At 53.7% G+C, this 26,860-nt stretch overlaps 1 protein-coding gene, 1 long non-coding RNA gene and 1 other non-coding gene across 5 annotated transcripts in view; 1 reads left to right on the forward strand and 2 right to left on the reverse strand.

Annotated features, from left to right (window-relative positions):
- Nucleotides 1-8,647: 8,647 nt before the first annotated feature.
- TRNAC-GCA (transfer RNA cysteine (anticodon GCA)) lies at nt 8,648-8,719 on the reverse strand. Its single transcript has one exon. It is a non-coding gene; the product is annotated as a tRNA-Cys (tRNA).
- An 848-nt stretch (nt 8,720-9,567) lies between these two features.
- The window catches only part of LASP1 (LIM and SH3 protein 1), a 37,930-nt gene continuing 20,637 nt past the window's right edge, over nt 9,568-26,860 (forward strand). The window contains exons 1-3 of one of the 3 annotated variants that reach the window (XM_037033582.1): nt 9,568-9,636; nt 16,401-16,495; nt 25,499-25,583. In XM_037033582.1, the coding sequence (XP_036889477.1) occupies nt 9,568-9,636; nt 16,401-16,495; nt 25,499-25,583 (249 nt within the window). Of the gene's footprint in view, nt 9,637-10,064; nt 10,152-16,400; nt 16,496-25,498; nt 25,584-26,860 lie in introns of those variants that run through there. The other 2 variants (XM_037033583.1, XM_037033584.1) reach the window with 2 other exon arrangements.
- Nucleotides 10,433-13,554, reverse strand: LOC118978213 (uncharacterized). Its single transcript, XR_005064659.1, has 2 exons — nt 13,411-13,554; nt 10,433-11,323 (listed from the first exon to the last, which is right to left on the reverse strand). It is a non-coding gene; the product is annotated as an uncharacterized LOC118978213 (long non-coding RNA).

Genomic DNA, 26,860 nt, shown 5'->3' on the forward strand with positions numbered 1-26,860 from the left:
CTGCAACCCAGGCATGTGCCCTGACTGGGAATTGAACCAGCAACCTTTTGGTTCACAGGCCAGCTCTCAATCCACTGAGTCACACCCGCCAGGGCCCTATGTTTTTAATACTCTTCACTCATTAATTAATTATTTGTTAATTTATTTAACATAATAACCCTGAAAAATAACTACATTTTCCCAAATGATAATAAATTGATGAGAAGAATGGCTTTGTTTTACACGCTTTTGGAAATCCCTTTAATGTCTGGCTTAATGAAAGCCAGCTGGATTTTTGCGTTTCCACATTTAAACTGTTGTGATATGACACCACTGCAGCCTCTGGAAAGCTCCACACACACTCGTGAAAGAACAAGAGTGACACAGGTGAGGCCCTGACTTGTGTAGCTCAGTGGATTGAGCACAGGCCTTCGAACCAGAGGATCGAGGTTCGATTGCCAGTCAGGGCACATGCCTGGGTTGCAGGCAAGTTCCCTGCAGGCCAGTTCCCAGCAGGGGATGCACGAAAGGCAACCATACATTGATGTTTCTCTCCCTCTCTCCTTTCCCTCTAAAGATGAATAAACAAATAAAATGTTTTTTTTAAAAAAAAGAGTGACACAGGTGAGTAATGTGGTGTTATGAAAATATTTCCTTTTTCCTATCAGGAAGGGTCTCAGGGACACCCCAAGGACCCCCATGTACTTTGAGAACCACTGATCTAAATAAAGGACATCTGAATACTTGTGGATATCACATTGCACAGTAATCCCTTTACTTGAGAATTGACCCTGGTACGGAGTGTAAACTCCACTGTAGTTTATGTTTTCTTGTATCCAGTACACGCCATGGCTTGCTTATGGTTGCCTCTATTTGTTACCATCTTGATGGCTGGTAAGGCTTAAAGGTGAGACCACCAGGGGGCACCCGGATTTGAACCAGCGACTTCTTGATCTGTAGTCGAATGCTCTATCCCTGAGCTATACTCCCTCTGCTGGGGAGGGTGAGAGTACAGCTTAATTGTAGAGTTTACTGACCAGACATGTCTCCGCTGATTAATAGCAGTTTGGTATTTGTGATCAACTGCTTCAGGTTTCTCAGAGAGATACTAAAGAACTAAAAAAAGATTGAAGAAGCAATCAGGAAAGTTCTGGAAGAAAAGAGCAAAGTCTGCCTTGGCCTATGCTTGAAGGTCCTGTGGGTGAGTGCGATGGTATTCCTTCCCTATATTAACTATACAACCCTTTCTACCGCTGGTATCTGGGAATTCTTCCAGGTTAATTTCCATCCTGCCTGTCTGCAACCTGAGCTGCACCCCAGTACTTTGCACGAGGAACTGCTCCCCTTGGCTTTCCCAAGACCCTCTCTGCTCTTGTACCAGAGGTGCCCCCATTTTCTCCATTCTCGGCAGTATCTTAGTTGCTTCCTCCTTTTCCTTGGCTTCTACAAATATCAACATGTTTCCCCTAAATTAAAAAAATAATAATAATCCACCCTGGCTGATGTGGTTCAGTGGGTTGAGCACTGGGCCTGCGAACTGAAAGGCTGCTGGTTGGATTCCCAGTTAAGGCATATGCCTGGGTTGCAGGCCAGGTCTCTGGTGGGGAGCATGCGAGAGGCAACTTGCCACAGGTCAGTGTGTCTCTTCCTCTTCCTCTCTCCCTTCCCCTCTCTAGAATAATAAATAAAACCTTCAAAAAATCCTTTAACAAATTTCCTGTCCATTTCTTCTTTCTCACTACTGATTTTAAAGAAAGTCCGTACTTCATTTTTCTCATCAGCTACATTTCTCTGCAGTTCTGCTACTCTGCATTTGCTCTGACTGTCAGTTATCTCCCCCCCCACCCCGGTGTGTATACATTGTTTCTCCACCTAGACTGTAAGTTCCTTGCGGGTAAGATCATGTTGCATTCTTTTTTGTGTCCCCTATAGTAGTTGGCACAGTGCCTAGTTCACTATAAGTCCTGGGTCATACTTAATGGCCAAACCACAATCCTAATTAAACTCAGTATCTGATTACAAGCCTGGATGTCATTGGAGGGAAGCTTACAAGCCTGCGTCACTCTTACGGTCTCAGATGGTGTCTCTGTCTAATACTCCTACACCAACGGCTGGCAAGGTTCACTTTCTCACTCTCCAAAATGACCATGACATACACTTTCCCCTGTCTCAAACCTTCCACACCTTTATCTCCCTTCCTCGCTCTGTCTTAGCTGAAGAGCTTGCCTCTTTCTTTTTGGAGAAAATGAGAATCAGTCAGAAGCAGGGGTGTGCTGGCAAAGGGCTCCAACGACTGGCTCTGGGGGACTGGATTTCCCAAGTGCAAATACTCCCACCTGCTGGTGTTAAGCTACTGAAGAGAAGTCAATTGGCTTTAAAAACCCCNCTCAAACCTTCCACACCTTTATCTCCCTTCTTCACTCTGTCTTAGCTGAAGAGCTTGCCTCTTTCTTTTTGGAGAAAATGAGAATCAGTCAGAAGCAGGGGTGTGCTGGCAAAGGGCTCCAACGACTGGCTCTGGGGGACTGGATTTCCCAAGTGCAAATACTCCCACCTGCTGGTGTTAAGCTACTGAAGAGAAGTCAATTGGCTTTAAAAACCCCTGAAAATATATCCATCGGTTCTTACTAGCAGGTAAGCACTGAATCTAGCACACTACTGGAATCGACTACCTCCTTCAACAACTACCAACTGTACTCTGATGACTGCCTAAAATCTGTTTCCAACCTGGACCTGTCCCTGAATTCCAGAATTAATTGGATCTCTAACTGTGTACTTACCCCCTCCTCTTAAATGTCTATGGGGCACGTCAAACTTAACGTGTGGATCCCATACTAGAATGTGGAGTCCACGAGGATAGGAAGCTGTACTTTATTACTATCTGTTTAAGGGTTTGCAAAAGAAACTCTTGATTTTTGTTTCCTAAACGTTCTCTTTTCCCAGTCTTTTTTTAATTCAGGAAACCACATCACCATCCATCCTGACAGTGAAGACAAAAAAATAAGAGTCGTTCTTGATTCTCCTCGCCCCCTCACCGTCTCCAAGCTGTCGGATGTACACGAAGAGCGTGTCTCCCGGGGCGTGGTTAATCCGAATGCTGGCACGGCTCTCCCGCTCTGCGGTTCCCACTGTGGTCGGCTAAAAATGGCCCTCCATATATTTCCACATCCCAGTCCCCTTGTGAGTATGCTACCTTCCACGATAAAAGGGACTTTGCAAAAGTGATTAAATTAAGGATCTTAAAATGGGGAGATTATTCTGGATTAGCCAGGTGAGCTCAATGTAATCACAAGGATCCTAATAGGAGGGAGGCAGGAGGATCAGAGTCAGAGACAGAAAGAAGATCTAATAGAAACAACCCTGGCTGGTGTCGCTCAGTAGGTTGAGCACAGCCTGCAAATCAAATGGGCGCTGGTTCGATTCCCAGTCAGGGCATACACATCCTGGTCCCCAGTTGGGGGTGTGTGAGAAGCAACCACACACACTGATGTTTCTCTCCCTCTCTTTCTCCTTTGCAATCTCTCTCCCTGTTTTTCTCCTTCTAAAAATAAATAAATAAGCCCTGGCTGGTGTAGCTCAGTGGATTGAGCGCGGGCNGGTTTGCAAAAGAAACTCTTGATTTTTGTTTCCTAAACGTTCTCTTTTCCCAGTCTTTTTTTAATTCAGGAAACCACATCACCATCCATCCTGACAGTGAAGACAAAAAAATAAGAGTCGTTCTTGATTCTCCTCGCCCCCTCACCGTCTCCAAGCTGTCGGATGTACACGAAGAGCGTGTCTCCCGGGGCGTGGTTAATCCGAATGCTGGCACGGCTCTCCCGCTCTGCGGTTCCCACTGTGGTCGGCTAAAAATGGCCCTCCGTATATTTCCACATCCCAGTCCCCTTGTGAGTATGCTACCTTCCACGATAAAAGGGACTTTGCAAAAGTGATTAAATTAAGGATCTTAAAATGGGGAGATTATTCTGGATTAGCCAGGTGAGCTCAATGTAATCACAAGGATCCTAATAGGAGGGAGGCAGGAGGATCAGAGTCAGAGACAGAAAGAAGATCTAATAGAAACAACCCTGGCTGGTGTCGCTCAGTAGGTTGAGCACAGCCTGCAAATCAAATGGGCGCTGGTTCGATTCCCAGTCAGGGCATACACATCCTGGTCCCCAGTTGGGGGTGCGTGAGAAGCAACCACACACACTGATGTTTCTCTCCCTCTCTTTCTCCTTTGCAATCTCTCTCCCTGTTTTTCTCCTTCTAAAAATAAATAAATAAGCCCTGGCTGGTGTAGCTCAGTGGATTGAGCACAGGCCTGTGAACCACACAATTGCGGTTCAATTCCCAGTCAGGCATGGTTGCAGGCCAGTTCCCAGCAGGGGACTCACAAGAAGCAACCACACATTGATATTTCTCTCCTCTCCTTCTCTCCTTCCTTTCCCCTCTAAAGATAAATAAATAAAATCTTAAAAAATAAAAAAAGTAGAGACCAGAGGATGAGAAGATGCTACCCGTCTGGCTTTGTAGATGGAGGAAGGGACCCCGAGTCAAAAAGTGCAGGCAGCCTCCAGAAGCTATAAAAGTCAAGGAAACGGATTCTCTCCTAACCCCCGAAGGACTGCGTGCGGGCCTGCCAGCACTTCGAGTTTAGCCCACCGAAGCTGATTTTGGAATTCTGGCCTCCAGAACTGTAGGATAATACGTTTGTATTGTTTTAAGCATATGCACATGCGGTCATTTGTTACAGCAGCAATATGAAACAAGTAACACCCCTGTGGTTTAAGACATCACCACCATCTCTTTCAACAGAATCCTGACCTGGCTCTCTCTGCCCACTCTTTCGTTCCTTTTAATTGCGATAAGAATACTCAGCATGACGTCTAGCCTCTCAACAGATTTTTAAACATACAATGCAGTATTGTTAACTATAGGCACAGTGTTGCACAGCAGATCTCTAGAACTTACTCACCTTGCAAAATTGGAACTTAGTACCCATTGAGCAGCAACTATCCATTTCCCTCTCTTCATCCCTGGCAACCACAGCTGCACACTCTGCTTCTATGAATTTGACTGTTTTAGGTACCTCATGTAAGTGGAACCTTGTAGTATTTGTCCTTCTATTCTATGATTGGCTTATTTCACGCTGCATAATGTACCATGTTCTCACATATTGCAAGATCCTCTTTTTAAGGGCAATATTCTCTTGTATATATTCTCTACGTCTATTTTTGACTTCTTATAAATCTTTTCTTTTTTTGATGGAAGACAATTGAATTCTTCAAGAAGCTAAAAGCAGATGGAACATGTTTTGCTGTGAACACTTGTAGAGATGAAGTGAAGCAGCGGTTCAGTTAAAAAAAATTTTAAATAAAATCAGTAGCCCTGGCTGGGTGGCTCAGCTTGTTGGATCATCTTCCCACTATGCCAAGGTCACATGCTGACCCCGGGTCAGAGCACATACAAGAAGCAACCAATGAATGTATCAGAGGGTGCATCTCTCAAACCACTGCATTTGAAAAATTCAAGTTACTTTAAAAAATGAAATGAAAAAGAATCAGTACAGTGATGGAAGGATAAAGAATGCAAGAACAAAAAATGGGGAATGCTTCAGGAGTCTGGGCATCACCCTTGTGCGGGGCTGTGATCACCTGCCCTGTGTCTTCTCAGTTTTAGTGTGTGTGCTGCTGATGCGGACAGCCCACAACTCCTTCCCATGGGAGTGTGGGAGATGATTTCCAACCCCTCTGCTCAAAATTGTCCATGGCTGGCTTTTCATCCATTCGGAGTAAAATTCAAACCCCTTACCTGGTAAGGCCCTCTCCAGTCCTCTTGAATTGCTCTCCCCTGGTCCACCTTCCTCTAGCTGCTCTGGGCCCGCGGCCTTTGTAGTAGCCATTTCTTCTACCTGGAAGCTTCCCCGTCTCCACCCCCTGCCATTCAGGTCTGAACTCCAAAGTCACCTGCACAGAGAGGTCTTCCGTGGTTCAAGGTCCTCCAACCTGAGGTAGCATCCCCCTCGTACCTTCCTAACGCAGAATCTTGTGTGTGTGTGTGGGGGGGGGGGTTGTTGTTGTTGATGTTTTCTGTTTTTAAATCTATTTTACTATTTCCTGTATCACTCCTGGACATTTCCTTGTTTATTCACTCGTGCATTTGTTTCCAGCCTGTCTCTGCTGGATTTTAAACTCAGTGTGAATCAGAACCTTTGTGTGTTTCTCCTGAACGTATGTCCGGTAACCAGAGTGAGGCACATAGTAGTTGCTCCAGGAAAAGAGAGCAGAACTACTGGCAGGGGTGTCCAACCCACAGCCCACAGGCCACGTGCAGCCCAGCACGGCTATGAATGCGGCTCAACACAAAATCGTAAATTTACTTCAAACCTTTTTTCTTGCTCATTTTGTTACTGTTTGTATATTTAACGAGTGGCCCAAGACAATGCTTCTTCCAATGTGGCCCAGAGACGCCAAAAGTTTGGACACCTCTGCTAAAGAGAATAGCCAGGGAAAGTCTCCCGGTAAAAATGTGTTTGTATTNGTCCAACCCGCAGCCCACAGGCCACGTGCAGCTCAGCACGGCTATGAATGCGGCTCAACACAAAATCGTAAATTTACTTCAAACCTTTTTTCTTGCTCATTTTGTTACTGTTTGTATATTTAACGAGTGGCCCAAGACAATGCTTCTTCCAATGTGGCCCAGAGACGCCAAAAGTTTGGACACCTCTGCTAAAGAGAATAGCCAGGGAAAGTCTCCCGGTAAAAATGTGTTTGTATTCTTTTTAGAGAGACGAGGGGAAAGGCTTCCCTCTGAAGTTGGTTGTTCTTTCACCTCTTAGGGCAAACTGGCTCATGGGCGGGGGGATTGCGGATAAAGAGTTTAGCCCAGAAAAGGGTGGATTGGTACCCAAGTTCACACGTTTTGAGTTGGTCTTTTAGTTTTGTCCTCATAATAAGGAAATTCAGTATCATTTAGTGAGAAATATCTAGTTCTGAACAAATAGTTTCATCGCAAAAAATTAGAATTGGTGTAAAAAGAATTTATTAAATAATTGTTAGCAAAAGCAATGTATGTAGGAGGGGGTAGAGCATTGGACTGCAGGTTAAGAGGTTCCTGGCTCAAATCCAGAGGCCCCCTCACTTGCTTTTCACATTTTCTCCAAGTTGCTCAGGTGTAACCCTGGAAAACCGACTCTGTCTCCAGTTCCCTGGACCCACTTGTCTATTCCACCTTCCCAGCTTTCCCCAGTGGGGGGCCACCAAGAGATGACTTGACTGCTTCTAATCCGTGCTCCTCTACTCAGTAGTGAGAAGCCCATCGCTTCCTTAAATAGGTAAAAGGAAGCAACAACTCTTACCATCTCTTAAAACTGTTCAAGACCTATTGGCCTCAGAGATGGGCAGGCAATGTCATTTTGTTTAGTTCATACTCTGACCAGTTAGACTAGGAGCATGAATTTAAACTTAGGTTTATATAGTTGCAAAGTTTAAACTAGACACACACAGATATAAGATAAGGTGAAAAGAGAAAAGTGCACAGCCTTCTCCTTCATATTAGCTCAAAGACAAGCCTTTGGCCAGATAACCTACAGGTAGTAAGTTTCAGGCCTTGTTTCCAGGAAAGGGGTGAAAAGTTGGTTCTATCTAGGGTCTGGGCTTTGCACCAGGACCGCGGCGCTGCCCATGTCCATTCTCAAGACTCACAGTAATGGGAGCCGTGGGGAAAAATGCGCGGTAGTATTCCCCTGGGGCCTCGCCGGAGGACACAAACAGATTCCTGGTTTAAAATATCACAGCTGCCCCCTGACCCAAGCAGCATGCCTCTCCCTTTCTCTTTTAGTTTTCCTTTTTTGGGACAAAACCTAGTCGAAGGGGAAGCCCTTACTCCCTTCACATTTACTTTTTTTTTATACTGTCAGTGACTCAACCAACAAATATCTACCCCTACCTTTATGTTATGAAACTCGATAGACCTGTATTACTAGTTTAGCAGATCTCAAAGTATGGTCCCCTGACCAGCAACATCAACATCACTTGGGAACTTGTCAGAAATGCAAATTCTCCAGACCCCACTCTAGGCCTACCGAATCAGAAACTGGGGTGTTTTAGCAAGCCCTCTAGGTAATTCTGATGCACTCAAGTCTGAGAACCACTGCCTTTATGTCAGTCTGCATGAGCAGATAACTTTATTTTTGTAAATTAAAGCGAGTTTACGGGTGTGCAATGGGCATTTTAATGTTTTCCAAAGTGCTTTGACTCTGTCTGCCTGTGTTGTGAGCCATAGGGAACGATGAACACAGCACGTTCGTGTCGCTGGTAATAAAGTTGAAGTTGGAGAAAGACTGTATCTGCCGATTTCTTTCTTTTGACCCACCCACAGCCCCATCGGAAACGGAACGCCAACTCGAGATAGTCATTTTGTCCCCGGAACCTGTGGCCGGGGAAATCCCGACACCTCTGGAGCCAGCAATCTTGACGCGAAGCTTTTGTACCTGATTTGTGCACACCCCCGCCCCCCCTTCCTCCTTCTGCTAGGTACAAAGCAAAACTGAAAGCTTTCCGCTAAGGTTGGAATATGAGAAAGGAATTTTTGAAAAATCATTTCTGTTTTCTTTTCATCTAGGACCCAATGTTAAAACGAATAAGAGAGGTTGCACTGTATTAGTTAGGGAGAAGAAAAACCATCCAGGGGGCACCCGGATTTGAACCAGGGACCTCTTGATCTGCAGTCAAATGCTCTACCACTGAGCTATACCCCCACGCCACTTTGGTGCTTGGCGATACATCTTTGGAGACTAGGACACTGGTACACTAAGGTGGTTAATAAGAGTAAGGCAAAAGGAATGAAGGAGGAGAGGGGCCCAAGTGGAAAGCGGAAGGTGCCTGGATCCAGAGAACCCCGGGAAAGCGGCACCGCAGGGGCGCGGGGAGGAAGGAACAAGCTCGGACTGCGAGGCGCTGAGTACAGGCGGGAGGAACGGGTTCCGCCCTACAGAAGTGGGAAAGGATACGAGGGGGAAGGGAGGCTAACCGAGGGGCGGGGCAAGGGGGTTCCCATTCTGTCCATAGATTCATACAGATGGGTACAAAGGAAAGTCCCCGAATCCGGTGAATCCGATCGGGCGTTCCGGAGGTTCCAACCCCACCCTCGACGGATGCGGGAGGTTTCCCCGCCTCCCTCAGCCCCGGAGCCCAGATGTTTGGCCAGACCAGCTTCGAGCTGCCTGCAGCGCGGGAAGGGCTCTGGGTGAAGCCGGTGTCTCTCCAGGGCGCCTCGGGCTTGGGAGCACCTGGGCGCGCACCCCAGGCCCCGCAGCCCTACCCAGAACCCGCCCTCGCGCAGCCCCAAGTCTCTCTGGGAGCGCGCCTGCCCGCACGCGCCCCTGCCCGCGCCCGCGCCCGCGGCGCGTCCCCGCCCCGGTGCAGCCCCTCCTCCCCGCTGTGTTTATTAGGGGAAGGAGGGCGGAGGCGAAGGCCAGTTCCCTAGCTCCAGCCGCGGTCGCCGCCGCTTGTGTAGTTGCAGCCGCTGCTGTCTCCCGCCAGCTCGCTCGGGGGAAAGAGAACAAGCGCGAGCTCCGGCGTCCCCGCCCCAGCCTTTCTGGGAGCCATGAACCCCAATTGCGCCCGGTGCGGCAAGATCGTGTATCCCACCGAGAAGGTGAACTGTCTGGATAAGGTGAGCCCCGGGACTGGGAGACGCGTCTTTGCCGTTCTCGAGCAGTGCTCCAGATTGAGGGGAAGAGAGAGGGGCTGGGTTTTTGCCGCCCGATCCCCGGGATCCTTGGAGGAGAGAGGGAGGGCGGTGTCATGGGGTGTTGGGGACAGACCCCAGTCTGGAAACCAGGAGATCAGAGGCGAGGCAAGAGGTCCACGCGTGGCGGGCAGCCACCGTTGAAGAGTCGGCTCTGCCCTGGGGTTGGGAGAACGGAAAAGGGGTAGAGAAGCCAGGCCAAGGGGTGGGGGCTGGGGGAGGTTAGGGGTGCAGTCCCGCCCCCTAGGCCGTGGAGTGTGAGAGACTGACGCTCCTTCTCCCCGCCGCCCGGAGCGCCAAGTAGGCGGAAGCGCGGGGCTCTCGGGGAGGGGGCGGCGGTGGGGCGGGGCAGAGGTTGGGGGGCCCAGCGAAACTGTCGGCTCTGACCGCGAATGGCTGGGCTTTCTGGCCTGGAGACTGGGGGCGGGGGCTATCAACCGGTGAGTGTTGCTTTTGGTGAATTGGGCTGCGAATAAGGACTTGAGCCCCATTGCAAGACCTCCTTTTTTGGACGATCTGTATAACTACCGGTGGTAGTTCAGCGATTAATGGACCACCGGTTAATGGTAGCTTCCCAGCCCCCACCTCAAATTAGAGGCCAACTCGCAGCGCTGGGCTGCCCAGCCCGAGCGGGGCGGGGTCGGATGCTGGAGTAGGGTGGGCGGGGGGTGCTTCGCAGAGATCTTCTGAAATTGTGCTCAGAGCAGAACAAAGAGCTAACTTTTCAAAGCAGGTTTACCCGATGGAGGTGGGGTTGGCTGAGCTCAGGGGAAGGCAAGAAAAGGGGGAGGTGTTTGGGGGGAGGGGAGGGTGGCCTTCTGGAAATTCATTGTCCCCTGAGGGCCCTTACGATTCATCCTCCCCACCACCCCTACCTATGCTGGACTTGTTCATCTGGTTGTCATTATACTTTTGGAGAGGGGTGGAGAGTAGAATTGGGTGTTTCCAGCAGTTTGGGGTAGGATCCTGTCCTCTTTTAAGCTCCCTTATACCCTGAGGCAAAATCTTCCGTTCCTCTGCATCCTGTCCCAGTCTGGAGGCGGGGCCTTTGTGATTTTTGTCCCCTTCCTCACCGTGCCTTTCACCCACATTCCCAAAGCTGGCTCCAAGTCCAAATACACCCTCTTTCTCATCTAAAATGGGAGGGTGTGAGGGGCAGGGGATGGAAGAGGGGTGCAGAGCCCTGGGACCAAGTTCATTGCCCACTTGAAGCCATATTTTGTTCGTGAAAGGACAGTTCATTGGATACTTGCTTCTCCCCTTCCCCTTGGGGTTGGAGCTTCCTCAGTGACCTTTGGCCTTCTTGGGGGAAGGATACATATGGGGCTACTGCTGTTTCACTGTCTCTCCTGGGTTTGGCCAGACAGGAGGAGAGGAGTGCTGTATTGTGGACACAAAGGAGGTGGGTGCTGACCTTCCTGATGACTGTGCCAACCTCCTGAGGGCAGGACATGAGCTTGGAGGCACTAACTGAAGAAGTCTGTCTTCGCTTCACACACTGGTGTTTATGCCCTTCCCCCATGGTAGGGATTTTGGCCTCTCTTCCTGGAGTTCCCTGTGCTCTCCTTCTCTGTGGTCATGAGTTGGGAAGAGGCCGTGGACACCTTCACTCCTATAAGGCAGAAGCAATGTATGATGGAGAGATTGCTAGCCTGGGAGTTGGGAGACAGAGTCTGCATCCCAGGTGTTTTCCCACTGGCTTTACGAATGGCTCTAGGCCTCAGTTCTCACCATCTGTCAGATGTGTGCTGATGTTATTTCCTTGGAGGTGGGGCTAAAGTGCGCTGAAAGGGATGTGGTATAGGCTGTGCACTCCCTACCTTTTGGGCATGCTCTGTCTAGCCCCACACCTGGCTCCCCTTGTAAAGAACTTTGGTGTCGTGTGTGTCTGGGGCCAGGAGGACAGGTATCCTGCAAGGTACTGCCCCCCCTCCACTAGCTAGCTTTCTTACCTCAGCTGAAGAGGACAGTCAGGTGGGGGTTGCCTTGGGAAGTGGGACTAGTGATTCCTCCCTCTTTTGAGAGCTTTCCCTGTAGGAGTTGGTCGTGGGGGGACCTCGCTCCCAGTGCTGAGCCAGTATCCCAGTGTCAGACCTCTTCCTCTTTCCTAACCCCCTCCCCGCAGGGAGGACGGGCACTTCCTGCTGGGGAACTGGTGCCCCAGGGGCTGAGACCTGAGAGGAGGAACATTCTGTCCCAGAGGCAAGGTTGCTAACCAACTTCCCAAGGCTTTCCATTTACAATAGGAGAGAGTCAAATGAGACCCACCAAAATTTCCCTACGGCACTTAGCCCACAGTGGGACCCAAAGCACCAGCCTGTGTCCTTGGTGTGGGCCTTTTCTCCTTCCTGAGCCTTATCTCTCAAAGACTTAGGTGAGTAAAGGCCCTGTCACCTTCGATGGCCACCCTGCCCCCAACCTGCAGTACTCAGTGTGCTTTGCATGCTGAATAAATATGTATTGCTGACAGCGGTGTCTGAGGGACAAGATCGAGATTTCCTTCCCCAGTGGGTTTCTGGGGTTAGAGTTGGGGGAGAAACAGGGTGACCTCATTGGCTCATTCATTGGCCAAATACTTATTGAACATCTACTTTATGCCAGGCACTCTGAAGGGGCTGCCACAGGCCTTTGAGGAGGGAGAGGGGCTGTGCTCAAAATGTCCCCTACATTTTGAGAGAGGTGGAGTTTTAGCCCAGACCCTGTTAGGGAGCATTTGTGTATAGGAACCTGGATTATTAAGAGCCTTGCCCTGCCCCTCTCCCTGGGCTTCCTTCCCTGGGCTCCTGAAAAGAGTAGGGGATTGGTGGGCACCAGTTTCCCTGGAGTCCCCCATTAGGAGGGCTCCCTGCCTCTGGTTGTTTGAATTGCCCCCTCTCCTGCCCTCTCACTCCTACAGGGGGCAGCAAGATAGAAGGAGGTTGGCTGGACACAAAAAAGAGACAAGTCCTGCACTTGTGGTTCCCCCTTTTCTTTGGCTGAAGTACCCCACGATCACCTGTGGCCGTCCATTCATAGCTACTGCTTATGGCGAAGGGCCAGGCTCAGTCGCCGCCGCAGCAGCTGTGGTGGCCCCTGGAGGTGATGAGCCCCCTAAACGGAGGCTCAGACAGTTCAGGTGGCTCATCCCCCTCTCAGTCAGAGCTGGAATTCAAGTCTGAAGTCCTCTGTGCCCAGCTCTTCTGCCTGTTATGTTTGCGAAACAGTACCTGTATTTACACGGTCTTATTTTAGTGTCCACAGTGGCGCCGCCCCTTCCTGACCCTGGGCCTGAGGCACGCTCCTTCCAGGAACTGGGGTAGTAGGGAATAATCATCTCCCTCTGGGAATTTGTGGAGGTGCGGCCAAAATCTGTCACTTTAAGCCAGTGGCCCAGGTGGCCAACTGAACTCCGTTGGTGACCCAACCAGGGTGGGGCTGGCATTGCCCCTGAAGAAGGGAGAAATGGTAACCCTGGGCGACAGGAAGGGAGAGGAAGGTCTCATACTCCAACCCTGAGTCATGGCCACCCAGGCAGCCTGGGTGCGGAGGGCAAGGTGCCAGGCTGCAGGCACAGTGACCTGAAATTGGCTGAATCTCCCTCACCCAGAGCTAAGAGCAGCCCCTCCCCCACCTCCACAGTGATTACGGGGAGGTAGGAGCTGGTCTAAGCCTTGCCCCAGTGCAGGGGATCTTGCTTCTGCCCCATGAGCCTCTGTTTACCTTTCTGTGGACTGGGCTTCAGCTTCGGAGCTGCAGGCAAGGGAGACTCGAGGGTGAAGCTGGAGCCCGAGAGGTTACTAACAGACCCCACGGGTCTGGTTTTTTGTGAAAGGGAAACCACGGACTTCAGGGCAGTGGGAAAGATTCGAGTTGCCTGCCCAGAGGTGCACTTTGCTCTGATCCCGAGTCCCGAGTCTCAGGAACACTTCTCTGAAATCTGCTTACTGGGGCCTTTCAGAAAAGAGGGACAGGGCCTACGGGGCAGGGGAAAGAGGAGCAGACCTGACTGAGACAGGGATGGGGTTTCCTTGGGGTGCCCAGTCCAGGCTTGGCCCCCAGGGGCTGCTGAGTCACCGGCCCCCCGCTTTTCCTGCTGTGAAGAGGACACGCACAGCGGCAGGAGCAGCTGGGTTTTCCTGAACCTTGGAGCCCTCCTCCAGGGAGCGAGGGAAGTGACCTAAAGCAGCCACCTTGGCACCCGAGTCATCTCATTGCTCCTCCCAGCGCCTGTGTGGGACCCTGGTTTTAGTTCCACTTTCTAGCTGCAGAGACTAAGTTTGGTGGTTACCCTGAAGGCACTGAGGTCACCTGTGCTCTTATTATTCTGCTACTGAGCCCCTGTATGAGGACAGATGACCCCCTTCCCAGACTCTGGTGTGTCTGGCTGGGAGCAAAGGGTCTCTGGGGCTGGGGAGGGGGGAATAGCTACAGATGGAAATGGGCACCATCTGCTCGTATGGGGGTTCCCCTCCCAGTGGCAGCCTGCAGGGGGCTTGTGGAACTCCTGGATTCGGTGTTGGCCCTGTACCCCCACCCTGGTCGGTATACCCTGCCCCTCTTCCTGAGGGGCTTGGCCTTGGCTCCTGGGTGGGATCCTGTTCACCTGCTAGGGTATCTGTCTTCTTCCCTTTGTTTCCCCCAAATCAATCAGGAGGCAGCTTTGGAGGTCCCCAGTCCCAGGACAGTGTATTCCTGCAGATGTGTGTGTGTGAAAGTGGGTCATGGTCTGGATTCCAGAGAATGTTTTTTCCTGGCAGGCCCCGGCGGGGGTTGGGGGAGGTGGGGGCCCAGGCAGAGGTATGTGCAACTAAGCAGGCAGAAGCCAGCAGACCGGCTGGTGGCAGAGCTGGGGCGCTCTGCCAGTGCCTCCGAGGCAATGGCGGTGGGAGAGGGGCTGCCACTTTGTGGGCTGACGGGGGCAGGGGCTACCCTACTCTAATTTTTCCGGTGGGTTATGTGTGTTGGGGTTTGGCATCATGAGTCTAGGCTGGGCTCTGGGATAGGCCCCGGTTGGGGAGGGGGCCAAGCTTACTTAGACCAGCCATCCCTTTGCTTCCAGGCTTCCAGCTGGCCTTCTTCCCAAAACAGTGGGTCTCCTGCCATTTCATTCACTATTCTACCGTTGGAGATTCCTTTAGGTCGCCTTGACAGGGGAAGCATCCTATTAGATGGCAATTACCCCCCAAATCACCCCATGGTTGAAGCCAGCCAAGGGAGGGAAGGTGGTATCCCAATCTCCCCACTTCCTTTTTCCCATCCCCTCCTCCAAAGCGTCCCGGAAGCACCCTTGGCAGGGAAAGACATTTTGAAAAGCACTGCCTTGAGGGGATTCCTTGTCAAATGGCCAAGAACCAGCCCTTGTGCTGGTCACCTTCAAATGTCTCCCTGGGCCCTTCCCGGGCTTCTGGCCTCCTTCCTGAGGGTCAGGCGTGTCTCCCTTGATTGCCAGGAAATGGGGCAGAAACAGGTCAGTCGGGTCACCTAGGCCACCTGGGTCCTGGAGCCCTGAAAGCTGGATGCCCGATCAAGGTCGGCGCAGATCCCAAGGCCTCGTTCTGGGCTGCCAGGGGCAGATTTAGACCTCGTTTGCGGGGGGGTTGCTTCAGCATCAACATTTCTTAGGACAGGTGGTTGCTTCTGCTGCATCCTCTCCCCTTTCCTCCCGTTTCCCTTCATTGGCCATGCTGGACTGGTCCTGGCCACTCTGTTCTTGGCTTTGCTGGAGTCTTACCTGTCACTTATCCTCACCCACCTTGTAGCTGTGGGTGGGCACAGTGGAGTCCTACCCACACCCACTACGCACAAACCTCCAGTGCAAGGCTCAGAGCCCTCCCAGCTGAGGTTCGCGTCTGCTGTCTGCAGCATCTACCATGCAGGTACAGAGAGATGCCAGGTACTGAGGGCTTTGCAGGTGATTTCTCATTTAATCCTCAACCGTCCCAGAAGGGACAGGTATTATTTCCCTTCTATAGACCTGGAAATGGCTTAGAGGTGTGGGCTCTGACCGAGGTCATGTAGCTAGTTAGGGTGGAGCTTTGATGCCCACTGCGGAGTTCCCCTTGCAAGGCTTTTAAGCAGAGTTCTTGAGTGCCTCCGGGAGGCCAGCTGCTGGGTGCCCTCCTACGGAGTGTGGGCTGGGAGGGAGAAAGAGTGTGGGAGCGGTGGCTGGAGCGGGAGCACCCACCCCCTCCTCTGGTCGTGTGCCTAGGTTCTGGCCTGGGCGCTCAGGCACTGGGCGCTCAGGCACTGGGCCCTCAGGCACTGGGCCCTCCTCCTCTCCTTCTCTAGGCCTTCCCTAGGAGCTGCCCCTCATGCTCAGCAGCGGCTTCTTAGCAACCCTGGTACAGCTTTGCATAAGCAATGAGGCTTCTCCAGCTTGGGGGCAGCAGGAGTGGTGTGGGGAGGTGGAGCTGGCTTTTGGGGGACAGCTTACCACTACTATCACTGGCCTCTTCTCCACTTGCCCCATACGTCTGCCCTTCTCCCCTTCTTACAGCTCAAATGGCTGATTGGTGGGGAGTGGGAAAGGGGTGGGAGGAGTGTCATCGGCTGCCAGAGTCTGTGACCTGAGATGTCCCCAGCTCACCCCGGGTGGTTCTATGTTCCATTCCCCGGGGCTGGAGCCACAGGGTCCCTTCCGAGGGCCCGAGCCCACTTCCTGAAGTCCTGGTGTGTGACGGGTGTCCTCCTCCCTCTGCCTCTGTCCCCAGTTCTGGCATAAAGCATGCTTCCACTGCGAGACCTGCAAGATGACACTCAACATGAAGAACTACAAGGGCTACGAGAAGAAGCCCTACTGCAACGCGTGAGTGCCGGGCAGGGGGCTCGGGGGGGGGGGGGGGGGGNGGGCCCCTTCCTCGGTCTTCCTCAGGGTGGGTCACAATTAGCTCTCACCACAGCTGGGTGAAGTAAGCGCCCTTATTCTCACTTCACAGAGAAGGAAACTGAGGCTCGAGGAGGGGAAGGGATTTTCTCAAGATGATGTGTCTAGTGAGAGGCCAGTTCAAACCCAGTGCAACAAGCGTGTTCTTCCCACGGTGCCCTGCTGCGGGGGGTGGGCTCAGTGTGACCTTTCACGAAAAAGTGACCTGCCATGTTTCTGCCCAGCTGTGCTCTCTGCTTCTCCTCTTTTCTCTCCCCATCAGAACAGTTGACTGTCTCCATCTCTCACCTGGCCCCTGCCAGAGAGCCTGGGCACGAGGCTCGGGCTTCCGGCTGCAACCCTTCCTGGCGTTCATTTCTTGAGCAGTGAGGCTTCAGGAAGGCGTGGCCTGGCCCGGGGCCGAGCTCATCCCTGTGTGGTGAGGGAGCCAGTGGGGACCTCTAGTCTTTTCCACTGGAGTTGGCTTACACTCTGTTCCTTCTGCCTTGGGGTCTGCAGCTTGGCTTGCTGCAGGGAAGTAGGTGAAGCGGGTCCCTCATTCCATGCCATTCCGGAGGAGGATACCATCCATCTTCAGGGTGACCTCCTGAGCCTAGCATTCACAAACTCGGTGCAGACTCAGTCCGGGCCCACGGCACGTGCAGGACCTCACAGCCACCCTGCTAGGCAGCTGCTGCGGAAGGTCAGATCACTTCAAGTCGGTGGCAAGATCAGTATTCAAAAACAGTTCAGCATCTGATTTGAGTCCAGTTTTATTTTGTTTCTTTATAGTCCGTCAGGAGGCTCTTTGCAGCTGAAGATTACCCAGAAGGGGAGCTCTGGGACTTGCCTGAGAGGGGTTGGGGGTCTTAAACCCCTTTGATAGGCTACCTCTCCATTTTTGCACCCCCAGTACCCTGCTAATACCGCAGCAGCATCTCCTTGGCATTTTTTTCATTCATTAGATATATATCGCCTGCCCGATTACTACTACATGCCCACCTGTGCCAGGTGCTGGGGAAACTGATTTCTGATAAAATCTTACACTCAAGAAGTAACATGAGTATTGTCTCTTCTGGGAGGACGGGGGGCATGGGGAAGGTTGCCTGGGGTAGAAGGAGGGTCCCCGCTTTCCCTTCAGCTGCTCCTTCTCTTCTGTTAGCTAACACTGGTCCTCTCCCCCAGCCCCCAAGGGAAATGGGACATTCCTTGAATTCTTAAGGGCTCACACAAGCCCTGATTCTCTGCCACTTCCTCCCTCTGTTGGGGAGTGGGGTGGGGTTCAGCAAAGTCAGAGGCTGGGGCAGTTTTAACCCCGTGACTGCTGGACCACTTCAGGCTGGATTCTGGGCACTGAGGCTCCTTCAGGGGCAGCTTCTGACCCTCCACCCCTCCAGGTAGAAGTCTGGCTGAGCCCCGAGCCTAGTGGGTGGCAGGGACGGATGCTTCTGTATAGCTCTTCTGAAAGACTGCAGTAGCCTAGAATTCAGTGAGCGCTGGGAGTTGGAGAAAGAAATCAGAGGCGTGTCCTTGTTTTCTCTGTATTTTCTCAGCCTAGTGCCAAAGTCTCAGCTTACTTTTCTCACCCTCTTCTGGGGAGGCTGCAGTAAGTGGGGTGAGGAGCTCCTTGCATTGCTTGAGGGCTTCCGGGGAGGCAGAAGACAAAGCACCCCTCCTTGGATGCCGCTTCCAACCCGCCCTGGCAGAGGTTTCCCGTCTGTCTTCCTATCCCTAGCCAGAGAAGCTGGCTGATCCTTCTCTGTTCCCCCAGCCTATACAGCCTTGGCATGTGCCATGCCCAGCTGACCATGGGCCCAGCTGGGATGTTTCCTGGGTGGGAGGAGACGGGGGGCCTTGTGGTCCAGCTGGGTTTCACGCCAGCTGTAGTAGTACCTTGCCCAAGGCATTCACACTCCCTCAGCCAGCTTCTACTGAGCAGTTGGTCCATGCCAGCTATTCCGACACGGAAATTCTGGGATAAACCAGAAGCAGGCTCAGCCTGCAAAGAGCACTTTGTAACCTGTCTGAGCCTTGGTTCCCCCATGGTTAAAACTTTCTGCCCTGGGATGCTGGACCAGAGACCAAAGAATACTGAGAGCCTACTGTGTGCCAGGGACTGTGCTGAGTGTTCGCTCTCATTCCTTCCCGTTCCCCTACTGCCTCTGGCCCCATCTTCCCGTGACATTCAGGTTCCGAATCCTGCACTTTGTCCAGGGTGTAGCTTTGTCCTGATTCCCACCCTGGCCTTGCTTTGTGGCCCAGGCCCGGCTTCTTTCTCAGCAGCCTCTCCCGCTCAGAACCCAGAGAGGCAGGTGGCCTCTCCTGGCCCTGAGCCAGGGAGTTGGGCCCACCCAGTGAGAGAGTGTGAGTTTGGGGGTGCAGGGAGGCCTCCGGGTTCTGCCTGTCTCTGGCTCATTCCTGAGCCAGAATCTTGCAGGGGGCATTGATCAAGAGAGAAGAAACCTGTCTCTCTTTTCCCGGTGGCATCTCAAGACTAATTTAAGTTCTGGAAAGTGACTGTAAGCAATAAAAATGCCTCTTCTATTTCTCTCCTTGCACCAGACTTGCTTTGGGGTGAGGCAGCTGGGAGAGCACAGGCCAGAGCACACAGCCGGCCTGCGGGGTGGCAGCGGACCCCCGGGGACATGCACTTACACGTGCGCCTGGTGCATGTCCAGACACACACTCTGCCAGTGCACGGGGCTGGGGAGAGACACGAGGGAGGTCCGCTGAGTGGGGCGTGATGGTGTTCACACCTCCCAGGCCACAGCCACCAGACCCTGCGATGGCTAGGTAGAAGCACGCATGCCTGTTTTTGCACAATAGTCGGTGGAAGGACCAGTGAATTGAATTCTTTCTTGAAGCTTCTAGGCAGGTGGGTGAGTCTGCTCCATTTTGGTTGGAGGGATATTTATAACCCTTGATTATTTGTTTCGTAAACTACATTTTCTATGAGCGGGACAGATATGTCCACACCACACCTTTGTTTTCATGAAAATAGTTTAGGAGTCTGGAGGTCAGGGAGGGGGTGGGGGGACATGTGCTGTTTTCTCCTCTTTGGGGGCCGTGACGCCACAGAGGCTGCAGATCTGGGGTGGAGTTGCAGGCCAGGACGGGAGCCAGCTTTTGGGATGTCCAGTGGTGGTGGTGGGTGGACACGGGCCAGGAAAGGAGAGGGGTGCTTCATTGTATCCCTCCCCTCTTCACTGACTGCAGGTGTCAGGGTCCATCCTTCTGTTTCTTTGCGCTGTGGGGTGAGGGGCTGAGAAGGATGGAGATGAGCCTGCTTCTGGGGCATAAGGGACTATGGCCCTGCCCCTCCAGCCAGGCCTCAGAGAGTGGGCGGGACCTGTGCTGGTGGAGCTGGGTGCTCACAGAGTCCCTGGGTTCTAGCAAACTGTCTCAAATCCAAGCTGCTCTCGTGGGATGGGGCTTTCCCGCCTCCCCAGAATTTTCTGCCTCTGACTGGGCAAATGGGATCAGATGTCTTAGGGAGCCAGGGCGGCACCAGGAGTGGGGGGAGGGTGCGCATCCGGGACAGGCACGCTCAAAGGGGCATCCGCAGTGGCCAGATGCGGCCTCTAGGCAGCCCCCATACCTGACCCTCACCCCCAAATCCCTGCACTCAGAGACGTCAGGGCCTCAAAGAACCTCAGGGCTCCTAATATCCCCACTTCGCAGAGGAGGAAACTGAGGCCCCGTGTTCCTCTGCTTTGCCCAACTTGGTGGAATCATTTCTTTTCACGTATTGCCATCAGGGGTAGTAGCTGGCTTTGATTTTACAGTGTGTCTCCAACCCGTGAGGGCTGGTAAGTTCTTCTTCATGTCTAGCCTTGATCTTTTTGGCTGCTCATGATTTTTCTCTGGTCAAACAATGCCTCCTTGTTGCTTCCCATCCCCACCCCTTCAGCCCTCGGGCCTGGGGGACTGGTGAGAAACTGGGTTAGGAACGAGCCCTCCCCCAGGTCCACCCCGGGTCGTGGGCAGTGTTCCCAGCAGGGGATCAGAAGCTCCTTCCAGAAGCAGGATGTTGGGACTGTTTCTCCCCCAGCTTGGTAAAACCCAAGGTTCCTTGTGTTGTTGCTTTTGTTGGAGTATTTTTGTTCTTCCTTGAACAAAAAGCTGTGGTTTTTGAATGAGTCTGAGGCTGGAAGAGGCGAGGTTGCATGCAGAAGGGGGCGCTGGGCTTTCAGGCTCTTTGGTCTTTTTGTTCTGCCCCTGGAACACAGCTAATGGCAGGACCCAGAGTGGGGCTGCGCCCTACGAGCTGTCCGCAGGAAGCCCATCAGCAGGAGCCCAGCTGCCTCTCAGCATCCCTTCTGTCCTCCTCACAAGGGGGCTCAGAGGTTGTCAGGGACCACCCCTCCTGTGGGGCACAGGTCCCTTCTGCATCCCCACAGGTCATTGCTTGGACTCTTCCAGATAGCTGCTTTGGAAAACTTACAAGGAGAAGGTGACTTCTGTCTGGGGGTGGCTGAGAGATCCCACAGGGTCTCTCATCATGGCTGAGCTTGGAAACAGGTTGGGTTTGAAAGCTGAATTACCTCGTTCTCCACCCACCCTGCCAAGCACATCTTTCCGAAGAGGCCTGAGAGCTGCGTGTGGACTGGGGTCCACCGGAGAGGGAGACGCTGGCTCATCCTTAGCTGGCTGGGTAGCTGCGGTGGACAGCAGAGTGCACGGGGCAAAGTCTCTCTCCTGGACACTGGAGCTAGTTCCTTTATCTATTAATGGGTCCACTGATGACGCCTGCCTTTTCTAGTCCCTCGCCTTGTGGCAGGTTTCGAGAGGGAATGTGAGGTATCAAGAAATCACCTTGTGTGCCTGTACGTTGTCTTGGAGGCCTAGGCTGCTACTCAGAGCTGCCCGATTTCCTGCCCTGTCCCTGTTCTTGCCCTCCTGGGCACCGGGTCCTTTCTCCTGTCCTCCAGACTTCCTGTCCTGCTCTGTGAGCCCTCCAGGCCTCTCTTCCCCAGAGCAGCCTCCACAGCTGCCTGCCCAGGGTGGGGAAGGGCATTGCAGAGGGCCCACCGCCTGGAATGCTTCACAGGGAGGCTGGCCCGGGAGGGACAAAGAGCAGCTGTGCTCTGGACCCAGCCCCAGGCCAGGGTCAGGATGCCGGGTTCTCCCCATCCTGGCCCCTTGTCCCCTCGCCATGGCCCAGTCTGTTGGGAGGCCTGGGGTTCCAGTGGGGTCACTAGCTGGGGGGGGTGGCCCCTCTTCCGTCTTAGTGCCAACAGTGGCACACACACACGTACCCATTCATCTCAACTGGCATGTGAGGGCAGTGGGCGGGCAGAGCTTCAACCTGAGGACAGAGAGGGAGGGAAAAGGTAAAATTCCCAGCAGTTGTTTCTGGAAGGAGGTCAAATCAGTCGCAGCCCTGTCCAGGGCGGTCATGCTGGCGGGGGAGGCGGGGGTACAGTGTGGACATCGCTTCATCCACCCCTCTGAAGACAGACCGTGGCTCCTGTCCTCACCACAGTGTCTCCAGGGATCCTGCAGACACAGGCTCCCGGTTGTGCCCTCATGGGTCCTCCGCAGTCGCAGTGGAGGGTGTGGAGGACACCCTTGCTGGCTTGTCTCCTCCCCACCCCCACAGACCCTCTCTCTCCCTGTCTCTCCCTCTCTCTGCTTTCCTGCCTGGAGCCGGATGAGGTTGCCATGGGAACCTGAAGCGCAGCAAGCAGGGGAAGGGAAAGAGGGAAAGGCAGGGTTGTCAGGCCAGGGCTGGGGGCTGTGGGGAGGGGACAGGGTTGACCCAGCAGGAGGAATACAGCCCGAGCTGCATGTTCCTTGTCTTCCTCTGGCCTGGGGTTGGGGTTTAGGAAGCAGGGGTTAGAGACTGGGGCTCTGGGGTTCCTTTTAAGTCTAGTTCATCTGATGCAGGATTAGAATCTCTTTCTTTCCCATGCCACATTAATCCAAGACCACATCTAGGTGGGCCCTCCTTCCCTTCTGATGGGGTTAGTGCTCTGGCCATGCCAGCGCTGAGGTCTGGGGGTCTCGTGGCCCCCAAGAGAGGACAAAGTACCCACCAGCCCCACCCAGAGGTACTTGCTGTATGTGGCGGGGTAGGGGCTCCCGAGACCCTTCTGGTGGGGCGTCGGAGGTGCAGGAGGTGTGCGAACCTGGCCAGTAACACACGCTGTCATATGTGGGCCTGCTGGCCTCCCTCGGAGGTGCAGGAGGTGTGCGAACCTGGCCAGTAACACACGCTGTCATATGTGGGCCTGCTGGCCTCCCTGTCTAGGAGACGCGCATCACTGCAGAAGGCTCATCGGAGTACACGTGCCGTGTGTGAGGGATAACACCGTGTGTGGAAGAGCCTTAGAACAGGGTGGCAGTGCGTGTCAAGGCCACATGCCGAGCTGTCCTTGGGCCACGCGGTCTGGCACCACGTTTTAACTGCGCATACTCAGGCACATGGGAAACCCCAGTGTGCAGACCAGCTGCCGCGCACGTGTGTTCGCCAGCTTCGCTCCCCCACCAAGTGCTAACTGGTGCCATCTTCTCGGAATTGACCCTTCAAGTTCTGAGCCAGAGCCGCCCTGCAGGTCTCCTTGGTCACCCTGCTTCGGTCCTAACTCCCTTCTCTGCCGCAGGAGTCGGTGTTTATGGTGCTTACACGGATGTTCTTCTCACCACAGACCCCACCCCATGACACCTTCAGAATGGCTCTTACTTGGTGGGAGGGTCACCTCTGCAACTTACCATTTTAAAACGTCAGGGCCAGCCAGTTCTGCTACAGATCACACTTAGATCCCTCCTGCTGTCCTCTTTCCAGCCTCTGGGAACAGACTCCCAGTTGATCCTCTCTTTCCCTGCTCAGGAATTTTGAATGGCGCTCCTCAGCTGTGGGTGGCCCTGGTTTCGTGGACCTGGGCCAAGCCTGGGGACTGGACCCACAGCCTTAGCCTCACATTCATCTGTAGGCCCTGCCAGCTGCCGGCACCTGTGTTTACGTTTCAGTCTCCTCTCTTTCCTCCCTCTGCTGGGGCAGCTGTGAGCCCGGGCTGACCTAGGAGGCAGGAGCCAGGCGGGGCAGTGGAAGCGAGGATGGGGACACAGCTAGAATCACTTAAGTCCAAGACAGTGAAACTAGCCCAGAGGGAATAAGGATTTGCCCGTCACCCAGTGAGTCTGTGGCAGGCCCAGAGTGCAGCATGGTGTCCCCACCCCCCGGGGGGGACTTCTCCAAAGCCACGAGTCCTGCTCTTCACTGGGAGAAGTCACATGTTCACCAGTAGCTCTGGCTCCAGGTGGTACGGGCGCCCGGAGGACATGTCAGGTTTGGTGACGACACAGAGACCAGGGGGCTGCTCATGTCCAGCTCCAGGGCATGTCAGCCGACTGGAGTGGAATGTGCCAGAAAGGAGCCAGACTTCCTCTTAACCTAGGGACAGCCTGTGATCAGGGACCTGCTGGTAGTCGCAGTTGTGGTAGGGTGTGGTCACCCAGGGCTAAAAATGGCCAGATCTCAGCTCCTGGTTAGAGAAGCCACCCACCAGCCCCTGAAATGGTTGGGTCCCATGTGGACCCCCAGCTCTCACATACCAGCACCTGTACACAAACCGCAGTGACTCGGGACTGCCTCTCCTTTAGCTGCTTTGCTGGGGACTTTGTCTGCCATTCAAGTACTGATCAGGCCTGACCCTTCTTAGCTTCCGAGATCAGATGTGATCAGGCATGTTCAGGGTGGTACGGCCGTAGACTTCCTGGGGACTTTGTGATGGCCCGGTGGGATGTAGGAGACCTGAGTTCTAGTCCGGACCCAGCTTCCGTGCCTGGAGTGACATTCATCCATTCACCAAATATTGACTGGATACTAGGCACTATTCTAGGAGCTTGGGATAAATCAGTGAATGGAAAACCTTACCTCATAGAGAAGTAGTGGAGAGAGGTGAAGCCAAACCGATGAGATAAGTTAATTATGAAGTCACCTAACTGCTAATAGTGTCCTGGTGCCAGCAGGCTCTTTCCTCCTTTGGGAAATGAGGATTGGCCGGGTGGTTGGCCAGGCCCCTGCAGACTTGGCTCTGAGGGCTTCCCTGGCTCCTACTACCGCCAAGCCACCCTCTTTCTGGGGCCCAGGGTTCTGGTCTGTCCAGTGTCTGGAGTTCGAAGGATTCGGTTTGGGGTGCTGGGTCCTGGGGAGACAGTCCAGGTGCCACTCCAGATGCTGGCATTTCCTGGCCTTGTGCCTTGACAGTGGTGTTCAGGCTCTGTGGGCCTCACTCTGCCATCTGTCAAGGAAGGGCCGTGGGTGGTTGTGAGAGTTGGATGAACGGAGGCCTGCATGCCCTTTGCCCAGGGCACACGTCGGCCGTTGCTACAGTATTATCTGTCACGTGAGGGTGGCCTCTTTTCTGCGTGACCTTGTTAGCCCTTGGAAATACCACTCAGGATGTGTGCATTTTCTCTCTCTCTCACCACCTCCTCCAGGAAGCCCCCTGGATATGCATGCCCCTTTCCCCTTTTTTCCTGTCTCTGTGTCTCTCCTGCCCTTCCTCTCCTTGGTGGGATTCTGTGTCTGGTCTTAACTGGAAGCTTTGTCCTGGCCCTGCCCTCATCCTCCCCCCTCTCTGGCCTAGCCCTCTTGACTACCCTGGTTGGTAGATTTCAAGGGGTGGACTGTCCCCAAACAGTGGTGATCTGAAACCCTGAGGGGTCCCATGGCCTCCCTTTGGCTCAGGACAGTTCTCCACAACCTGCCAGCCACTCAAGCCTGTTGTGTCTCTCAGTTCAGCCCAGGACAAGGCCGAGGGACACCTGCCTCCCTCCGCATGGGCGACGGACACTATAGTCCCGCTGCTGGAGCCGGGGCAGGGGCGAGGACTTCCCAGGGATGAGACGAAGTTGCCAGGAGAGAGTCAGAGGTCTGTAAGAAGCTTAGCGATTCCTGCCGTTCCCCAGAGTGACCCCATCTTTTTTTCTGTCCTGCAGACACTACCCCAAGCAGTCCTTCACCATGGTGGCCGACACTCCGGAAAACCTCCGCCTCAAGCAACAGAGCGAGCTCCAGAGTCAGGTGAGGGGGCGGGGCGAGGGGCGGGGCCTGGGGGCGGGGGAAGCTGTTGTAACTCCTGCGTTTGGCAAGGGCTCTTTCCCCTTCCCCGCCAGGGTTACTCAGCAAGACCAAGGTGCTGAAATCCTAGCTGTTACTAGCCTGTCCCCTGCCCCCAGTTCGAACCCCGTTACTTCACATTTCCGGACTTGATCAAAGGAGTGTGGGAGAGCTTGCCCCTACTTCTCAACCTAAAGTAGGCTAGAGAGGTGTGTGTCTGACTCTTTCTGCTCTGGGAAACTTCAACGGGGGGTACCCCTAAAGCCCACCTCCTCCGGGCAGCTGGTGCCCTCTTCTTCCTCCCCACTCACTCCCACCCTCAAAGGAGGGAACTCCCCTCTCTAGGCTCCTGCCAGTCTGAGGCTACACAGCCTCCCCTCTGTAGCCATGTCCCCAAACCTCCTACGCTCCTCCGAGGGGGCAGGCTCAGAAGGTGGCCTTGGCCCTGGTGGCTTATCGCTTTTGTGTCATTGGGGCTGGTTTTCCTGAGTGCCTGCTGGGAGGGGTAGGGGAGGAGAGTTGTGTGTTACATTTAGCAGGGGAGGAGGTGGGGTTCCTGCCCCCAGGAGAACTCAGTATTTAGGGGGCACCGAGGAATACGAGCCCTGATACCCGAACAGCTGGCCCTGCCTGGGGGTCTGGGAGGGCTTCTGGGACAAACCTAGCCTGGGCTATGGGAGGGGGCGGGTGGTTCAGCAAAGACCCCTTGGGGAACTTAACCAAAGGGGCAGGGTGCCCAGGGCCAGAACAGTGCTGTGGGGAACCTGCCTGGGCCGCAGTGGGGTCTGCTGCGGCTCCCTCTGGGCTGGGGCTCCTGCCGTGTGGTCTTGACATGGCCTCTTGGGGGCCCCTGCCTCCCACTAGGTCCCCTGAGGGGAGAACCAGCCCCGGGCTGTTCCCCATTGTACAGGTGAGAAAACTGAGGTTGAGGGCCTTGCTAGGGTCGTACAGGAAGTAGCAGAGATGGTGACAGCACCGACAGCCTCACACTCCGGGCACTTTCGCTGGTGTCATCCTCACAGCAGCCCCTCGCAGTCCGCAGGGTCACTCCCGCTTGGTGGAGGAGGAAGTAGGTGCTGTTGACGCTAATGCTGTTTTTGTCTGACTTTTGAGACTTGTGTTCTTTCCCATTCTCCGCCCCACTCCCTGAGGAGCACTATCGCTACCTTGAAATGTGCTTTTGTAGCTTAGCAAGTGCTTGGAGATACGTGGCCTTATGTGTTCTTGGCCCTGCTCTGGGG

This window comes from Sturnira hondurensis, unplaced genomic scaffold (assembly GCF_014824575.4).
Source record: "Sturnira hondurensis isolate 20B ecotype Veracruz unplaced genomic scaffold, ASM1482457v3 Scaffold0021632, whole genome shotgun sequence".
Taxonomy (NCBI): domain Eukaryota; kingdom Metazoa; phylum Chordata; class Mammalia; order Chiroptera; family Phyllostomidae; genus Sturnira; species Sturnira hondurensis.